The following is a 20,282-nucleotide window of genomic DNA, read 5'->3' on the forward strand; positions in this document are numbered from 1 at the left end:
ACAGGAACCAGCTCATCCCTGCCCACGCCCTCAAACCATCAGCCCTCTGGCTAGGACCTCAAACCAAACATGTTAGAGGAGTTAGATGACCACCGGCACCAACAGATGACCGTTCCCGGTCCGAACCGAGACAGAAAAAGTCACACATCCTAAGAGGATAGGAGATTTCTGTTGCAAGTGACAGTAGTAGGAATAAGGGTCAAGGATTACGTGCCTAAGCTTGTTTTGACTACAGATTGATGAGCACTCAAAATGAGTATAGATGGCTGCCAGGGGATTAGCGGCCCTTAAGCCAGAAGAAGGCAGATTCCAACCTGGTGGGATCCTAGGCCATGCCGTGATTGTGTTGTAGTGAGACAGAGAGCTAACGGACTTTAGTAGTGGCTTAGACCATAGAGGACAGCCACAATGTTTCAAAACTCTTGTTAGGAAAACACTGCTTGATAGGTGCTCATGTCATTCAATTATATTATATTTTATGTAAGACCTATAGGCGAGGTTGGGAAGGTTACTTCTGAAATGTTACATATTACTTGTTACCCTAGTAAAAATGTAATAAGTAATGTAACTATATCAATTATTTCCTCAAAGTAATGTGACTTTACATTTGATTACTTTCAATTATTTTATGATTGGCAGACAAGAAATGGTGCAAATTCAAACAAGAGAACCATTCCAAAACGAAGCTCAAAATGAATGAAGCTTACTTAGACAACCAAAAGTTGCAAAGCAACAGAACTAATGTTATATTCTCCATACAAGCTTTAAAGTTTTTTTTACAGAAAAGAATATATTCAGATACAACCCATTTGTTTTCACCAACATTTTGATTAGTAACTAATTAATTTCATAATTTTTTCTCAGTAACTCATAGATTACAATTACATTTACTATGTCACTATGTAATGATATAACTCTGTTCATGTAACTAGCTGCTCCACAACCTTCCCCAGAAGAGACCTTTCCTAGGCTGAGAGTGCCAATAAGATAACATTGAGGAAGATAATGAAGATACAGAAAAACAGCCAGAAGTCTGTACAAAAGTGTCACTATAGAGCTATGGGCAACAGAACAAACTGAAATTCAATTTATGATCTGAACATCACTTTTTAATATGGAGCTTATTCCAACCATAATAGTGCATTTGCATCGATTTCCTTATCGCTGCATTAATTAGCTCCACCTCAGGATTGTCCAGTGTCCTGAAGAAACACTTCTGGCAAGAGGACAATAGCCCTCTATGTTTTGCCATGGCCTTCTGTGGGCATGGGGGAAGGTGCTAACATCTGTGCAAGAGCATAAAATAGGTGCCTGGTTGCCAGCGACGGATGAGGGAGATTATACCAAACACCTTTTTGTCAGTACATTCCTTCCACAATGAAAAGGCTTTGTTTCTCATGTGAACCATCTGAATGGAGTCCCACTGTCTCTGATCTGAGGACGCAGAGACGCCCCGTCTACACTCTCTCAGATGAATCAGAAACAAAGATCTGAGGCATGATGACGGGGCACTGATGTTCTTGTCTGGAGTCAGGCACTATGCCTGGGCAGGTTCTGCTTGATGTACAGTGGTCACCGGACCTGAGCTCTGTCAGACACAAGCCTAGTGTACCTGAGCCGGGGAACAAGCTGCGCTGAAACCCTAAACCTCCACACTCCTGACTCACAAGCATGAGCTGTTGAGGCATTTCAATCTGGGCACACGAGCGCCTATGGCTCCAGACCGATGCTTATCTGCATTGTTTACTCACGCTGACAGGAGAGACTCAGTCCAACACACGGCACCTGCATCTGCCCTGAGCGCCTGTGAAAAGAAACCTGATGCACTATCAGCATTGTGAAAGGAGAAAAGGAACCAGGATTCTATCCCTAATCTAGACGATAGAATTGTGATAAATTTGATGTCTGTCATGGTTGGTCACAAACTAGCCCCCAAACACACAAATGACACCCACAATACACACACACAAAAACAAAGACCATCTTCAAGAAGCAAGTTGAATGATTTCATTACACCTTTTTATTTATTAAAGAATTTCTTTACAACATACATTTAGTTGTGAATCATATGTTAAGGAAGTGGACGGCAAGAAAAAACCTGGTGACAACAATATCTTACAATCTTACAAAAAAAATGAAGAACAAAGAAACCATTCTGAGACTCAGACAGGCATGTGGGAAACTTGAGAAACTCGGACACGCCATTTGAATAGAAATAAACTCACAACACATAACACCTATGAATGTGAGCCTTTCGCTACTTGCCTTCAGCATATGACATTTTCTCGTGGCCCAAGTTGCAGTTTTAAAGTTGTGTCCTAAGCCTGCTCTTAAATGAAGCCCGGGGCTATGTCTAGCAGTGCGTAGCAGGGGGTGGGACACAAGAAGGCACACCACAGAGACCTGGCCGTCCAGACACTGGGCATCTGACTACAGTGACCATCCCCATGGTGGAATGAACATGCCTCTATCTAAAAAGAGATGTTGCACTATACAGACTGAGGAATGGGCAAAAACCCCTCACTTCACAAACGCTACAGTTAGCTAACTGGGGACTAGATGCCCCCCAAGTAGACGTAGAAGTAGGTCAGCAATGCAGCCAATGGAGTCAATACATTTGATACACATTAAATCTTTCTCTGTGAACATACACTTTCACATATCCGCATGCCTCGTGACAAAGGGAGATCCTACAGCTTCATCAGAGGCCGAGTGAATGACTTGAAATGAACGTAGGAGGGGATTGGAGATGATGTAAAGGATTTACAACACCGTACTATAATTAACAACACTAACAATGTGCTGGCTTTCAATGGTGAAGAGAAGTGGTCAACACAACACGGGTCCAGGACAGGACTTAAGATGAGACACAATCAGTTCAAATACATAAGCCACAAACATACAGTAGAAAGATATTTTTTAAAAGGGGGTTTGATATTGTCACCTTGATATGATCTCAATGCTTCACTGCTACAGGAACCAGCCTGCCTTTAACTGTCTAGAAATTGGGTTTGATCATATACATACGCGTCTGGTGCCAGGGAGAGGGGATGGGGATTGTGAGATATATAGAAGAGGTGGAAGGAAAGACAGACATCATAATGGGACTCGTTTTATGTGAGCGTACTATGATGGACCATACTGACCTCAGAGGCTAAGGCCTTCTCCAAAACAACACACACATTTGAAAACAGCAGAAATGAGTAGGTTGAGAAAAACAACAGTAACACAAGTTACATAAAAAGAAAAAAGACACAATAAAAAAAATATAAATAAATACAAAAAAACTAAATGTGTCGACACTGTCTGAGTGGCTAAACTCCAAAGAAGAGAGCTGACTGGAGGGCGTCATTGGCACAATCAGAAAGATGAACCACAGAGAGAGAGAAACATGGGGGTGTTAGAGCCCCCTTCCCCCTTTCCCCACCCCACCCCACCCACCCCACACCACTGTTATTCCAACGAGACCAGAGTTACAACAAGAACACTTACATTCTTTCACTGTGAGCTTCTTTTTTTTTAAACAAAGGGAATCATCGTCAGAAAAGCTACGAGGGAAAATGGTTAAACAGTTTAAAGTAAGAAACAAAATTACAAAACAAAAACCAAAAATGAAAACCACCACTACTCAAGAAGTGTAAGGCACAAATTTACATGTGGAGGTGAAACATAAACAGGCTATTGGACAGACTGAACGGACCTCACTGCTAACAGGGTTGTGGTTCTGGGAGGGCAGAAAAAGAATCCATCTCAGAAACCTTCTCAATGAGCTGAGTGCTTTCAACAGCATGGCAATGAGTCCGAAACGAACACGTTCTGTTCATCTGTGTGTATGAGTCTACACCTGTGTGTATGTAGGGGGGGGCAAGGATTTACTTTGCACTTTCACATGCAAAACATGATGCCTGATAACACAAAAAGGGCCAGGGGTCACCTGGAAGTGAGGTCACTCAACTCTACAGGAAGTGAGGTCATAAACCTGCTCCAGGTCATAAACCCACTTCACTGATGGCCGTCCAGGAAGTGAGTACGTTTTTTTTTTGCCGGAGTTTAAAATTCTCCATCTTTATGATTTACTAATTTGTTTGACTGTCCAAACATTGAGCAAACAGGTCCATGGCTGGTTTGTCTCTGGCACAGTTCAATAAATATCCACCGTCATACACAAGGGCTCAGAGCTCTCTAGCGTTCACTTTCTCAAAGGCCCCAAAACAGTTAATGGACCTCTTCTGAAAAGACTTGAACTGGCTCCAGTTTAATGACTTTAAATAATTTTACACTTGATTAATTCAAATAATAATTAAAAAAAGATCTCTTGAGCCTAAAAAGATTAAGTCTTTCTTTGAAAGCACTTATTAAAAATAAATACAACCAGCTATTAGTATTAACAGTCAGGTGTTATTCAGTAACCAGTACAGTAGAAAGATTTGAGACCTTCCTCAAGATGAAACCTTGATAGCTGCATCCAGTAGCTGGAACACTGGGAAGTGAAATTCACAGTTCAGACTTTTTTCTTTTCATTTCTTTTTTAAGGTGTAAACTCAAAGCTGTTGTTCCAGTCAGAAACTTGCTTGTTGTGTCCCAAGTGCTTATGTGGGCCTTTGCCCGTTCACAAATATACAACTGCTCCTCACCCTCTCTGGTGTCTCATGTGCTTTTTGGCAGACTGTTCACAGAGCCAACCCCAGTCACTGCGGCAGGTGGCTCCATCCTGATGGGAGTGCTACAGAGCGACTCCTCAATTTGACTTATTTTTTCCTCCTTTTTGATGACATGGAAGACAGTCAGTTTCCAATGATTTTTCTTCAGTAGCAGGTATTCTGTCTCCCTCATCCAGGAGCCCAAAAGCAGTCTGCCCATCCATGCGACGCACGTGTTTGTTTGTATTTATATATAGACATCTTTTTCTTTCTCTTTCAGAGAAGTGCAGCTTTTCACTGTACATCAATGTACAAAGTCAATACGTTTTTTTTTGTTAGAGTGCGAGTTCCCTGTTTTGCCGCTGTTACTTTTGATTCTCTTTTTTTTCTCCAGAGTGTGTCGCAGGGGTGAGCGAGCAGGAGGAGGGAACGAGAGGAGGACGAGGGCGAGAAGGACGAGTCAAAGCGGGCATGGCCATTATGTGTAGGAGTCATTACTGGGGGATTTGACCCTCGAGGAGCAGAGGGAGGCGGGAGAGGGTTTGGGCGGCACGTCAGGCTTGAACAGCCGGGCGCCGCAGCGGGGCAGCGAGCCGTAGGAGCCTCCTGCCCGCGACAGCGTCGTCATGAGGATGGAGTCCACGCGCTGGGGGGCGGGGGGTGGGGTCTCCACACGGGAGAAACTGTGGTTCCGAGCCAGATGGGAGGAGTTGGAGGAGTTGGTGTTGTGGCGTTTGAGTGCAGTGGAGGCCTTGAGGGCGTAGCCCCGCCGGTGCTCGTGCCCGTGCACCTCTAACCGCTTCCCCATCTGGGGGACCGCAGGGGGGGGCACGGTGAGCGAGGCCTCGCGCTGGGGCACACGAGGGGGCAGCAGTATGCCCATGCCACCCTCACCGTCTTCTACCAGCGTCAGGCCGTGCCCAAGCGGGCTCTTCATGGTCTTGTACTCCAGAGTGGCCCCCTGGTCGTCCATAGGGCCCAGTTCAGCATGCTGGCCCCCGGGTTGCTCCACGTACTCGTGCTGGTAGGCCTGCAGCTGGTGCTGGGGCAGGGGGAGCACCACCACGCTGGAGATGTGCCCGGGGGAGGAGCGGAGGGGCAGGTCGGTGGGGATGACGGTGGGGGAGCACAGGCCGCCCAGGTCCTTCGCGCAGGCGTTGATGAGGTTCTGGTTGCGCTCCCACTCGCGGCTCCCCCTGCTGGGCTTGCGGCGCGGCTGCATGGGTGTGGCCTCTGGCGTGGGCAGGGCTGACAGGTCCAGGTGCTGGTCGGCTTTGATGAGCATCTTGCCGTGGGCGGCGGTGAAGCGGCCGTTGTGCATGAGCGGGGTGAGGATGGCTTCGGCGGCCCGCAGGTCCTTGGCGCTGCTGCCCGTCTCGAAGAGCCCCGTCATCTTGGTCACGCTATTCATGGAGCCGCGGCGGGAGTGCTGCAGCTCCTTGTCGTGGCGCGACGACGTCTCAAAGTGGCGGCGCCGCTGATCACACACGCAGTACACCACCAGGCCAGAGAAGACGGCACCCATCACGAACGCCAGGATCACAGCGATGGCCAACAGTGTCACGGGCACCATCTGATCACGCTCCTTCTGATAGCTCTCACGGATCACACCTGTCAAGACAACAATAATCACACACTTCCTTTAGAGATGCTCCATGGACAGAAAACAGCACCAGCAATACAAGAACAGAACAGTTCAAAATAAAAACCTGTCGAGAAGAAAGTGAACTTCAAATCAAATCCATCCAGTTGAAATAACTCCCACACGCACACGTGCTCTGGCATATTCACACATCCAAGCAGAAGATTCATTTGGAGCAGCATTAGTTGACAGGAACATGCAGTGCTGAGGTTAGTACAGACTCTAGACAAGAGCATCTTGACAGTGACTGAATGCAGCCGTACAGCTCTCATTAAACTTATACAGCAGGGGCCTCTTCTTTGGCCCAGTTCCCAAACATTATGTACACTTGAATGGAATGAAATTCCCCCATGACCAAAGTCAATGTTTTCAAACAGCTTCTGTTCATGTCTCCAATGTCACTATGCATTATTCTGGATATGACCGAATATGACTATTTTGTCGAAATAGATCATCATCTTTTTCAGTGTGATACTACTCTTTGGTAAATGTAGCTACTTAAAGGTCTGAGCGGTGTGATGCACCGTGTCTTTAATAATGTTTATCCACCTTAACCTAGTTAGACCAACTTATCCTTCATACATGTTTAATACTACAACCTTATCCTGAAATCAATCCTTACTATATTAGTCATTTATATTGATTTATTTAGATCGATCCTTACTATATTACAGTTATTTATATTGATTTATATCGATAGATCCTTACTATATTATAGTCATTTATATTGATTCGATTTCTCTGTCTCTCTTCAAAAAATGTCCTGAAAACCTGTTCACTCCAGTAGTTTTCCACATCAGTTTACCCCCTCGATGATACGGATTTCAACATAGAAGGTTCCATAACATACCCTTCATACACAAGGCATAAAAACACTGAAACATTCTGTTTTCAAAGAGAATGAACTGGATGAGAAAGAGAAAAAAAAAAAAACACATATCCATTTATTGTCTGCAGAAATGTTTAGCCTGATGTTAGACCATAGCAGGGACCAGGAAGCAAACACACATTCATTATTCATCTCTGCCTCATATACAGTAGCTCTCTAAATATCAGAAAAGCTTGTGTATATCTACAATGGACTATTATTATTATTAGAAAAGAGAGGACCTGCCATCCTACATGGTGCAGTGCATTACCTAATTGATTTCACTAGTCCAGAAGAGAAGGCTGAGTGGGCGGACACGATAGAGGGTTACAGTAAAGCTCCAAAGCACGTGGACATTCGCCGTATCTGAAGAGGATTTATTGTCCTCATTATGCCACATTATGTAGATGGTTTCCTCTGCTGACAAAACCCTCAGCTCGCTTGTACTGACCCTCATACTCTGGCTGGTTGTGTTTGAACCCTCAGCTCGCCTGTACTGACCCTCATACTCTGGCTGGTTGTGTGTTTGAACCCTCAGCTCGCCTGTACTGACCCTCATACTCTGGCTGGTTGTGTGTTTGAACCCTCAGCTCGCCTGTACTGACCCTCATACTCTAGCTGGTTGTGTGTTTGAACCCTCAGCTCGCCTGTACTGACCCTCATACTCTGGCTGGTTGTGTGTTTGAACCCTGAGCTCGCCTGTACTGACCCTCATACTCTGGCTGGTTGTGTGTTTGAACCCTCAGCTCGCCTGTACTGACCCTCATACTCTGGCTGGTTGTGTTTGAACCCTCAGCTCGCCTGTACTGACCCTCATACTCTGGCTGGTTGTGTGTTTGAACCCTCAGCTCGCCTGTACTGACCCTCATACTCTGGCTGGTTGTGTTTGAACCTTCAGCTCGCCTGTACTGACCCTCATACTCTCGCTGGTTGTGTGTTTGAACCCTCAGCTCGCATGTACTGACCCTCATACTCTGGCTGGTTGTGTGTTTGAACCCTGAGCTCGCCTGTACTGACCCTCATACTCTGGCTGGTTGTGTGTTTGAACCCTGAGCTCGCCTGTACTGACCCTCATACTCTGGCTGGTTGTGTTTGAACCTTCAGCTCGCCTGTACTGACCCTCATACTCTGGCTGGTTGTGTGTTTGAACCCTCAGCTCGCCTGTACTGACCCTCATACTCTGGCTGGTTGTGTGTTTGAACCCTCAGCTCCACTCATTGCAGAGAGAACATGGCCCCTCTAATGGAGGGAGGATGGGGGCCTGTGTTGCGTCGTCTGTCTGCCTTCTCAGTTGTCCAAACTCAAGAACACAGTCCTGCCCATTCTCCCCCCACTCATATTTCCAGGATGAGTGTCTGTCTTCCCAGTAGAAGTGTCAGGCTTTCAGCCAGGCAAGGAGGAGGGAGCACTCTTATCTGCTGCTGTGAAGATGCTGCTGGGGTGACAGGCTGTTCTACCAAGCCTCTGAAGACACCAATCTGCTGGAGTTCTGTGCGTCTGCTTTTTCTCTGCTGATGCACGTATCAGCCCAAAGCTCTTTTCTTTCTTTCCCCTTCCCCTTTTCTGCTCTGCCCTCATTTTTTAGCAAAACTTTTCATGTGATGTCTTGTACAGTTGTTTTTTCTCTCACACACTCCTTTCCCTTTCCATAGTAGCATCGTACTTCGTCATTTCTTCACAACTTATTCTCTTTTTTCCTACTTTGAAATTACAACTGGTTATGGAAAGTTAAGGGATTAAAGTTCGGAGTCAGATATAAATTGAACGCTGTGGGGAATTACATTCTTCAGCCGAAGGCCTGGGTGTCATCCTACCAAAGGTTCAGACGGCCGAGTGTATGGAAAAGCCTGACATCGTGATTTAGTATTAGCCATGTGATCCTAGTTAATCCTTTCCTTTTGACCTTTTCTGGGTCTGCTCAGCATCAGGCTGCTTTGCCTTTCTCTCCTCTGCTTTAAGTGGAGGCAAAGTGAGACCTTCTGACTTCTGAGCTGAATCAGAAATGAACAGAAGATAATGTTCTGCTGTGTGAAGTCTGGCTTTTAAGAAGCTTACTCTCAGTTATGACTTTCTTTTTGTTCTTTTCAGACTAGTTGGAACATTTCTTATATTTATTATAATATTATTAGACCTTGAGATTATTTGCAACTCCAAAAACTGAAAACATCAACTACAGATATTTTTCAAGAGTGTGCAGAATAAAACATAATGATAACATCTGGGGTGGGGACAAAAGCATGTTGAACTATATGCATATTCTTTGTTTAACACAAGTGAAGAACAGCAGTTTTTGAACAAACCACATTTTTCAACGCGATATTATTCACATGCGCAGTCTCTGAATGTCAGCTGACGCTTTTGTTTTCACAGCGTAATCTTCAGCAGGAACTGGGATGAAAAACGAACAGTGAAAACACAGTCTGACTTGTCTGTGGCCAATCATAACAACAACCCTTAACTTCAACTGAATTTTATATAAGTATATATATATTAGAATAATTGAACTTTGATAAAAGCTCGTCTGGCCAAAGAAGAACAAATGTAGGGTTTAATAGACGTGAAGTGCTTGCTACTGTACACAGGGATAAAAAGGCTTCTTCTGCTCTTCCCACTAAATCAAGAGCCTTTATGAAGGGGCGCAGTCTCCTTCACACAGGAATCTTCCTGTCAGAGGGACACTCAAATGCCTTGAAGGCACCATCAGACCTTTGAAGATCCCCCATCTTTCATGTAGAAAAGTCAATTGTTTCACATTGGAACTTCAAAGACCCAAAGCCACAGAAAGAGCAGCTAGCCCTTCAGATGAAGGATTGGTGGTCATATGCACAGAGGTCAGGGAGACCTTCTTTACTTAAAAAGCAACCTCAAAAGGAAATGTCTGCCCCCCTTTTTTTCATCTTTATTATTCCGGGGGTTCTGGGCTGCTGTTGAGAACAAGGCTAGCTAATGGTGTTTTGAAGCAACATGTAGCCTTGCGCGGCATTTGTAAAACAGACAAGGGGAAAATATTCCATCAATATTCCCTTGGCTGTGTTTGGAAACTTTGCGGTTCATCTGAATTTCATGAGGCGTCATTGCACTTGTCACACAGACCTTCTCTCCCTTTTTAAAAATAAACGCTTCACTGCAGACGCACACATTGAATTCCAAAATACATAAATCCTCACCTTTAGATGGTGAAGGAAGACACATTTGTTGTGTGGAAGTGTAGTGGGAGTACTACCCTGGCCTAAAAACACATAAAGACACGCACACACACACACACAGCCCTCCCCAGTTGCCCGCAACACCCCTCAAAATCAGTGTGTGGCAGTTTGTGGTTTGTGCATGGCTACACTGGCAGCTTTGTGTGCGGGAGACTTCAAAGCACTCATTACTTCCCAGCCAGGCCTTTCAAGTGCAGCTAACCTCTGCCAGCATCCATTAGGGCTCTGGGCATTGTTTGAAGGGGATGGAAGAAAAAGATAAAAATGTTATCGGAGGGGGACATGTCTGGGTGTATGTGTGTGTGTGTGTGACTGTGTGTGTATGGTTGTGCGTGCAGGAAAGAATGGACAGCGGCCTAGAATAATGAATGTTCTACATCTACAATCGCACATCCACTGCTCATACATACAACTCTGTCTTTTCCTGTCAGCCATTTTGTATGTTTTTTCTGTAATGCTCTCATTCCTTTCTGTGCTCTCAAAGCCTTGCTACAGTTTCCCCTTCTGAGCTGAGACAATGAGTGGCACGAGAGCAGCCTGTCTGTGGAGGTTCTTGCACAGGTCTCATCCTTAAGTCTCCAGACTCCTCCAGACGACTAGGAGTCCTTTAGCCCCAGTAACAAGGGAGCCTCTTCAAGGAGCGCAGGCTAATGTGCCTGGGCTGCAGCTTGTAACACACACACTCGCCTTAATTCATTTATAACATGACATTTAGCATTCATCCTCTGATGCAGTGCCAATGAGGGTGCTTGTCAGAGAGCTGGCTCTCCGACTGTAGACCAGTCCCACAGGAGGTGTGTGTGCATGTGTGTGTGTTTGTGTGTGTGTGTGTGTGTGTGTGTGTGTGTGTGCATGTGATGTGGAGCGAGTTTGATTGTTAGATTATATATGTGTAAGGGAGTGTGTGTGTGTGTGCTTGTGTGCATGTGTGTGTGACTAAGTGTCCCAGTTCCTCCACTTAGTGTGATCCATCCACAGCCTCCACAGTGATTGAGGTCACGTATGTAGATGTGTGAGCAGTGTGGATGAGGGTGCTGGGATTAGAAGAAGGGGTGACGCACTGGCAGCACCGTGTTATGGCACACAACGCTTCATTCTCACTTAAGACGGATTTGCATTTCACACCCGTCTCCCACATCCCTCCGTGCGCAGCGCGCGGGCAGAGTGTGGCACTAACCTGGCACCAACACAGCTCCGGCTCAGCCTCTACAACCAGTCAGAAACCTTTCACCAGCCCAATGGGCTCCACCCGCATTATGGCCAGGCGGAGAACAACACATACACACACACCATATGCTCCAGTGCAAGCCCGTCGTAAAGTGCGCTGACTGGTGTAATGAGGGCAAAGGTTAAGGGCTGAAGTCTGAATGCTCTTTGTTGAACTGGGAGCAAGACACATGAAAGCAGGATGACCCCCAGCAGAGTTTCCAGCTGTTTAACCCAGTTAGGCCTCACACACCAGAAGACCCTGAAGAGAGGCAGACAGACAGCCACAGACTTCGCCTTCATTTTGACAGTCCCACAGCGAAGCCCTCAGACTCTTTAAAGACTCTCACAAGATTATATTAAAAAAAGGAAAGGAAATGTACCGTGGAGTAAAAAGTAACTGCCTGGATTAGCAACTGTAACTGTGCCGTTATTTAAAATCTAATTATCAGACTCTCACTACGGGCTCTTCGTTATGGCCAAGAACATTAAGGGAAACAAAGACGATGAGCCTCGGAGCGTTGTGTCTGACCCTGCAGGAGCTGCTATCTGATAGCACTCTCTGCTAAATGATCCCTGGAACCATTTTGACATGAAAGCGATGCAGGATATGAGCTCAAAGCCAGGCAGGATAGGAGCTCAAATCCCCATCACTGATTCCCCACGGCTGGGGGCCATGACGCACTGTCCTCATTGGGCTTCTCTCTGAGGAGAGCAAGTTACTTCTGTCAGCCACATACCCCTATGTTACCCCTCCTCAGTAAGACCGATCCAGAGAGGTGGAAGGTAGAAGGAGAGAGAGGCAGATAGAGAGAGAGAGGGAGAGAGAGAGAGGGAGAAATGAAGAGAAAGAGAGAGCTAGCGAGTTCGAGTGAGGGAGATGGAGGTAGGATAACTACCATCCCTGCCCATACGGCACTCTTTTGATAGCTCTCTCTCTCTCTCTCTCTCTCTCTCTCTCTCTCTCTGCATTTCTTTTGTAATTGCACCTATAAATAAGAGACACAAACACAGACGTCCACAGGTCGGTAGGGGAGGGAAGGGGTGGGGGGATAACACAATTCAGCCCCGACACACTAGCGAGCGAGCACTGGAGGGGGTTAGAGCTATGGCCTCCATTCCGGGGGGGGAAGAGGGGAGAGGGGCTACAGAGGATGCTCCATAAAGTACTGTTAGTAATTTGCTTGCACTACACACAGTAAAGGTACAGCCTTGGAACGTTCCATCTGGGAAGATGAAAGGGTCTGGAGGAGGAGAAGGAGGCTCTCACAATGGCAGCAGATGGTGATAGGAGGTGTAATGGGGAGGGGGAGGGTTATAGAGGTGGAATCTCACACAGGGAAGTGGAGCACAGACACAACACAAGAGGAGCCCTCAATGTACTGAGAAAAATCAGGACAACAACCCACGCACATGCCTGATCTCTGTTCCTCTCTATCCCTCTCTCTCTCTCTCTTCTCTCTCTGTCGCACTCAGAACATCACATACGCTCACATACACGCATGCAATTACACAGTACATGCATGTACACACACACACACACACACACACTCATATTCTCTCTCTCTCTCTCTCTCTCTCTCTCTCTCTCTCTCTCTCTCTCTCTCTCTCGCTCTCTCTCTCTCTATGGGTGTGGATGTACCAATGGCTAAACCATCCATCAGCACACACCAGATCCAAACAGGGCTGTCTGTAAGTGTTGGACTATGTGCTGTTTTAAGTCCATAAACGGCATATGTAAACCACTTACAATCAAGTAAAGGGTTTACACTCTCATTTTTCCTTCCTCTTTCTCTTTCTCACTCTTTCTCTCAAGTTCTCTCTCTACATTTATCACTCACTCATTCGCTCTGTTGTTTTTTCCAGTACATTGATGGCAAACTCTAGCAAGCACATCCACAGGGCAAACAAGAGGGTCACACAAGTGGACAAAACACTGAGAGGACAGAGAGGTAGGAGAGGATGAGAGATAAGATGAGAGGAGAGGAGAGGAGACAATAGAAAGAAAAGGAGAAGGGGGGGGGGGAGAAGAAGGGAGTGCATGGTGGAGTCCATGAGAGTGTCGTTAGCTGATGCAACAGAAAAACAAAATGTTGCAAACAAGGGAGAGAGAAGAGCGCTCAGTGAGGAGCAGCACAGGTGTGCCAGAAGCAGAGAGAGAAGCGTGCCATACAACAGCTGTTCCCAGCAGCCATGCAACACAGCACAGCAACAGAAACAACACTGAAGCAGCAGTCCACACACACACACACACACACACACACACACACACACACACACACACACACACACACACACACACACACACACACACACACACACACACACACACACACACACACACACACACACACAGCTCAGAGCTCTCAACACACTGAAAGGAAGCTGCATGTCAGAGTAAAAGAAAATTAAAGTCATGGCATCAAACACAGAAAATAAACAGGAGGTAAAAGAAGCTGCTGATTGGTCAGGTGTGCTGGTTGCCTGTGCCCGCGTGATGCTTGGTGGACCACGGCAGGCGCAGACAAAAGCACTGTGAAGCCTCATGCATTAACCCTCTGCCACCATTGTGTCTGTCCAGTTCACAGTGAGATGCCAGTGCTTCCAGCGACCACACACACACACGCTCCCCACACCGGCTCCACAACCGGCTTGTCTGTTTGTCTGTCTCTCTGTCTGTCTGTCTGTCTTTCTGTCTGTCTGTCTCTCTGTCTGTCTGTCTGTCTATCTGTCTGTCTGTCTGTCTGTCTGTCTGTCTGTCTGTCTGTCTGTCTGCAGATGAGCTGCCAATAGCGTCCCCGTACCCTTAAACATGGTTGTGTTATTTACAGGTTAACAGAATTAAATCCCCTTTAGGGTCTCATTAACATACAAACCACCCTCCTTATTGACTGGTGATCAATATCAGCTTAGGCCGCTGTTCTCCCTATTGACCGAGGCTAACGATGTGTTCCTCGATGACACGGAAGCAGCTTTAATGGAATTGCTAATGGTTATCCTGCTCTTAATACAGGGCCGAGATCCCTTGCTGAGCGATGAAGATTTGTTTCTTTCGAGGGTCTTTACACAGCGAGGTTATAAGGCGACCTTGAGATAGCAAGAGTGGCCATACAATTGGGGGCGGAAAAAAATGAAGCAGGCTATTGCAGGCGACCGCATAAGTGATTGCATTTCAGAGGCTGCCTTCTGCTAGAATAACCGCAACGGCCATTTTCCTCGCTCGGACAGTAACAGCCCTGATATTAGCCCATCCCAGGGGACATTACAGACTTGTCTTTAATAAATCTTCCACGTTCATGTTGCCGGGGACCAATTTGTTTGCGTTTGTGGTGACAGGCAGAGGGGAGGCAGGGTTTGTGTGCTGGTCAGCTGGAAGCAGAACACCCGTAAATCTGGCACAGGCTAATGGACTCCTCCATTCCAAGGCTTACCACTGGCGTCCTGCTGTGTCTGCGAGGGCACTGCCATGTAGGGGTCCGTCTTATCGCGCCCGGGCTCCTCTGCCTTGACCATCCCCCCACGCCCCAGAGGTCCGGCAGCTGGGGCCAGGGCTGTGGTGAGCATGGGGGAGGTGGGGGCGCCTGCTGGACACAACACATGTTACACACACAGTAACACACCACTTCACACACCTACTTCTATCTTAGGTTTCAATGCAATATATGTCTACTTCAGAGGATGGCTGCTCATGAAGACTTGGGTAGCTGATACAGCAAGGTGCATTTCTGGGGCTCATATTTCTACTTCAAAGTGACAACACTGGTAAGTGGCTACTGCAGCTCTGTTCTGGACCGGTACAACACTGCTAAGTGGCTACTGCAGCTCTGTTCTGGACCGGTACAACACTGGTAAGTGGCTACTGCAGCTCTGTTCTGGACCGGTACAACACTGCTAAGTGGCTACTGCAGCTCTGTTCTGGACCGGTACAACACTGCTAAGTGGCTACTGCAGCTCTGTTCTGGACCGGTACAACACTGCTAAGTGGCTACTGCAGCTCTGTTCTGGACCGGTACAACACTGCTAAGTGGCTACTGCAGCTCTGTTCTGGACCGGTACAACACTGCTAAGTGGCTACTGCAGCTCTGTTCTGGACCGGTACAACACTGCTAAGTGGCTACTGCAGCTCTGTTCTGGACCGGCACAACACTGGTAAGTGGCTACTGCAGCTCTGTTCTGGACCGGTACAACACTGCTAAGTGGCTACTGCAGCTCTGTTCTGGACCGGTACAACACTGCTAAGTGGCTACTGCAGCTCTGTTCTGGACCGGTACAACACTGCTAAGTGGCTACTGCAGCTCTGTTCTGGACCGGTACAACACTGGTAAGTGGCTACTGCAGCTCTGTTCTGGACCGGTACAACACTGGTAAGTGTGTACTGCAGCTCTGTTCTGGACCGGTACAACACTGGTAAGTGTGTACTGCAGCTCTGTTCTGGACCGGTACAACACTGGTAAGTGGCTAATGCAGCTCTGTTCTGGACCGGTACAACACTGCTAAGTGGCTAATGCAGCTCTGTTCTGGACCGGTACAACACTGGTAAGTGGCTAATGCAGCTCTGTTCTGGACCGGTACAACACTGCTAAGTGGCTAATGCAGCTCTGTTCTGGACCGGTACAACACTGGTAAGTGGCTAATGCAGCTCTGTTCTGGACCGGTACAACACTGGTAAGTGGCTAATGCAGCTCTGTTCTGGACCGGTACAACACTGGTAAGTGGCTAATGCAGCTCTGTTCTGGACCGGTACAACACTGGTAAGTGGCTACTTTAGCTCTGTTCTGGACCGGTACAACACTGGTAAGTGGCTACTGCAGCTCTGTTCTGGACCGGTCTTCGCTCTCGTTCTCTCTCTCACTGTGTCTGTCTCTCTCTTCAGGGAGGTTAACTGCAGGTCTTGTCTATTGAACTCAAGTGCTATGGATATATCTGTATCTATAGAGTCTGCTCTCTTGGCCCATGAGATAAAAGAGACAGGTTTAATCTGCTCCACTTGTTCCACTTGCAGCCCCTTTCTCTTTCCTCTTGGTAGATCTATGGAGCTCATTCTGCAATGCCCTGGGTATGCCAGTGTGCTTTGCTAGGTCCCTTGCTAGGAATATGACTCAGAAAGAAAGTACAGAGACAAAGCTTACATTATAAGGTCAAAGTCATTGGAGAGCTTCCCTGAGCTATGTTGAAAGCTTCTCACAGTGACTGACAGCGTGCTAATTATGCCTGCTAGCGATGCCAACTCTATGATGAGAGCTGACGATAGAACTGTAAACTCCAAATGAATGTAGCAACTGCACAACTGTACCTAGAGTTGTGTGAAGCTACAAATCTGAATAAACCACGAAGAGCCCTGAGAGTGTTGATGAATGGAAGATGAATGGAACAACAAGCTCGTGTCCTGGGGAATCTGGCACACATCTGCATTTGGTGACAGCTAGGCGTAGTGTGACCTACTTCCACCTGCCCTCTCCTCGCCCCTCTCCACCCCATAACAGCCCTAACCCCCTCCCTCGTCAAGATCCTCCAGCACTGTAATTAACACCTACAGTCATCATCTGGTGGCCACAGTAGCTGAAAGATGAAAATGTCCTGGTGTGAGGTGGGGCACGTTTGCGGCTGCAGCTGCCTCCATAGCACTAGCCCTGAGAGCGTTACCCCCCCGCCCCCAACCCCTCCACCCCCCATCCCAAGTCTCCGTGCCACGATCATTAAAATGATTTATTTAACAATGAGCCGCAGGCGTAGAGATTAGTGTGACAGGGCTATTTTATAATTCATCCTCTGCAGGCCAAAGGGAGGCTTGGCTCTGCCTCTCGACACACATACAGAGAGAACGCAGCAGTGTGGAGCCACCATGATGATAATCATAATAGGCTAAAACCCCTCCAAAGTGTCATCTTACGGATCCTTTTTACAAGTCAAATAGAGAGAGCGCCAGAAAGAGAGAGGCTTGGGTCTGTCCAATGAAGCGCATATGCAGACGTGATCAGAGAGGGGGACGGGAGAATGGGAGAGGAAAGGGGGGATGACAACGCCGGGGCGAGAACAGGACGGTTGAGGTGAGTTAAGGAGTAGAGACGTACGAGGAGCAGGAAGGTTGAGGTGAGTATACGAGTAGAGACAAATGAGGAGCAGGAAGGTTGAGGTGAGTATACGAGTAGAGACATATGAGGAGCAGAAAGGTTGAGGTGAGTATACGAGTAGAGACAAATGAGGAGCAGAAAGGTTGAGGTGAGTATACGAGTAGAGACATATGAGGAGCAGGAAGGTTGAGGTGAGTATACGAGTAGAGACAAATGAGGAGCAGAAAGGTTGAGGTGAGTATACGAGTAGAGACATATGAGGAGCAGGAAGGTTGAGGTGAGTATACGAGTAGAGACATATGAGGAGCAGGAAGGTTGAGGTGAGTATACGAGTAGAGACATATGAGGAGCAGGAAGGTTGAGGTGAGTATACGAGTAGAGACATATGAGGAGCAGGAAGGTTGAGGTGAGTATACGAGTAGAGACATATGAGGAGCAGAAAGGTTGAGGTGAGTATACGAGGAGAGACATATGAGGAGCAGGAAGGTTGAGGTGAGTATACAAGTAGAGACATATGAGGAGCAGGAAGGTTGAGGTGAGTATACGAGGAGAGACATATGAGGAGCAGGAAGGTTGAGGTGAGTATACAAGTAGAGACATATGAGGAGCAGGAAGGTTGAGGTGAGTATACGAGGAGAGACATATGAGGAGCAGAAAGGTTGATGTGAGTATACGAGTAGAGACATGAGGCGCAGGAAGGTTGAGGTGAGTAAACGAGGAGAAACATATGAGGAGCAGGAAGGTTGAGGTGAGTATACGAGATAAGACATATGAGGAGCAGAAAGGTTGAGGTGAGTATACGAGATAAGACATATGAGGAGCAGAAAGGTTGAGGTGAGTATACGAGGAGAGACATATGAGGAGCAGGAAGGTTGAGGTGAGTATACGAGTAGAGACATATGAGGAGCAGGAAGGTTGAGGTGAGTAAACGAGGAGAAACATATGAGGAGCAGGAAGGTTGAGGTGAGTATACGAGGAGAGACATATGAGGAGCAGGAAGGTTGAGGTGAGTATACGAGTAGAGACATATGAGGAGCTGTGCATTTCCTGGATCTATAGCCACATGTTGATTGTTACACCCAGTGTCTTTCCATTGATTTTCCACAATGGAAGGTTTCGTGATTAGGTGCACACTGAGCAACACGCCATGTCAGTGTTCTGCCCTATGTTCTCCTCCAAGGCTGGGCTTGTGTGAAACTCCATCTCTCAAACACGGTTCAGTGTCTGAGACAGTCAAGCAGCCAAATGCACCATTTGAATGGCTTCCAACACAGCCCAAATGACTGATGAGGGGACATTAAATCAATCTGTTTACACAAAACCAACAGCTTTATCACAAGACCTAATCCAGTAGAAATGGCATCAATTGAGTCCATTTGGAATGTAAACACTCAAGCTCAAACTGGGTTAGTGTGTGTGTGTGTGTGTGTGTGTGTGTGTGTGTGTGTATGTGTGTGTGTCTGTGTGTGTGTGTGAAGGAAAGAATCTGAGACATGTTGATGGAGAGAGAGATAGAGAGAGAGAGGTGTGTGTGTGTGTGTGTGTGTGTCTGCCTGTGTGTGTGTGTGTGTGAAGGAGAAAATCTAAGACATGTGGATGGAGAGAGAGAGATAGAGAGAGAGAGAGAGAGGTGTGTGTGTGTCAGGGGGTTGTGTAGTGTGTAGGACAGAATCTGAGAGATGTGGATGGAGAGAGAGAGAGAGTGTGCGTGTGGGTGTGTAGGACAGATTCTGAGAGATGTGGATGGAGAGAGGGAGAGAGAGGTGTGTGTGTGTGTGTGTGTGTGTGTGTGTGTGTGTGTGTGTGTGTGTGTGTGTATGTGTGTGTGTGTGTGTGTATGTGTGTGTGTGTGTGTGTGTGTGTGTGTGTGTGTGTGGAGAGAATCTGAGAGATGTGGATAGAGATTAAAAGACAAAATCCACCTGAGGAGGATAAAGCAAGTAGACTGGAAATGTGTGTTTGACCCTCTGCCACAAGGCAATTCCAAATTCTCTCTAGTGTGAGATTCTCCAACTCAGATCAGATCAGATCAGTCAGATGAGCCATCCCACACTGCCCTGATCATCAGTTGACATGTCAGTTAGTGCTTGTTTATGTGAAGCGGTATGTTTTTAGTACAAACATGTATTTCCAACTATATAAGGTATACATTAGGGGTTGCGTGAGTACATCATTAGAGAAATGGCGAGAGAGCTGCGGTTGAGGGGATGGGGTCTTTGTAAGGCTACGACTAGGATGGGGTTGGTCTCAGCCCAGACGGCAAAGAATCAAACCATATGATAGTGTGATATGGTAATGTGATATGATAGTGTGATATGATATGAATAGAACTCTTAGTCTTAGACTATCTCATGCAATTGTGAAGCCTCGATGACACCGATGATATTTGAATACACTCTCACTCTCACACACTCTCACTCTAAACACACTCTACAGTAGGCCCAGACAGAATACACTCCAACACACTCTCACACACTCTCACACACTCTACAGTAGGCCAAGACAGAAAAGTCAGTCAACAAAGTGTGTTCCTCACTGTGTTCTTACATATAGTACATTCAGTGAAACCTGGTCATCAATAGTGAGCCCAAAGTTAGTCCTATTTGCTTCCTTCTATTTTTGAACAACACTCACATAGTAGCCTTGTGT

At 46.8% G+C, this 20,282-nt stretch overlaps 1 protein-coding gene across 1 annotated transcript in view; it reads right to left on the bottom strand.

Moving 5' to 3' along the window:
- Positions 1-5,118: 5,118 nt before the first annotated feature.
- sema6a (sema domain, transmembrane domain (TM), and cytoplasmic domain, (semaphorin) 6A) overlaps positions 5,119-20,282 on the bottom strand; it is a gene marked incomplete at its 3' end in the record, with an annotated part of 88,806 nt that continues 73,642 nt past the window's right edge. The window contains exons 19-20 of the mRNA XM_080854399.1: positions 14,994-15,146; positions 5,119-6,251 (exon numbers count right to left, since the gene is read on the bottom strand). Coding sequence (XP_080710525.1) covers positions 5,119-6,251; positions 14,994-15,146 — 1,286 coding nt within the window. The remainder of the gene's footprint in view (positions 6,252-14,993; positions 15,147-20,282) is intronic.

Source organism: Sprattus sprattus (genome assembly GCF_963457725.1).
Source record: "Sprattus sprattus genome assembly, chromosome: 16".
Lineage (NCBI taxonomy): Eukaryota > Metazoa > Chordata > Actinopteri > Clupeiformes > Clupeidae > Sprattus > Sprattus sprattus.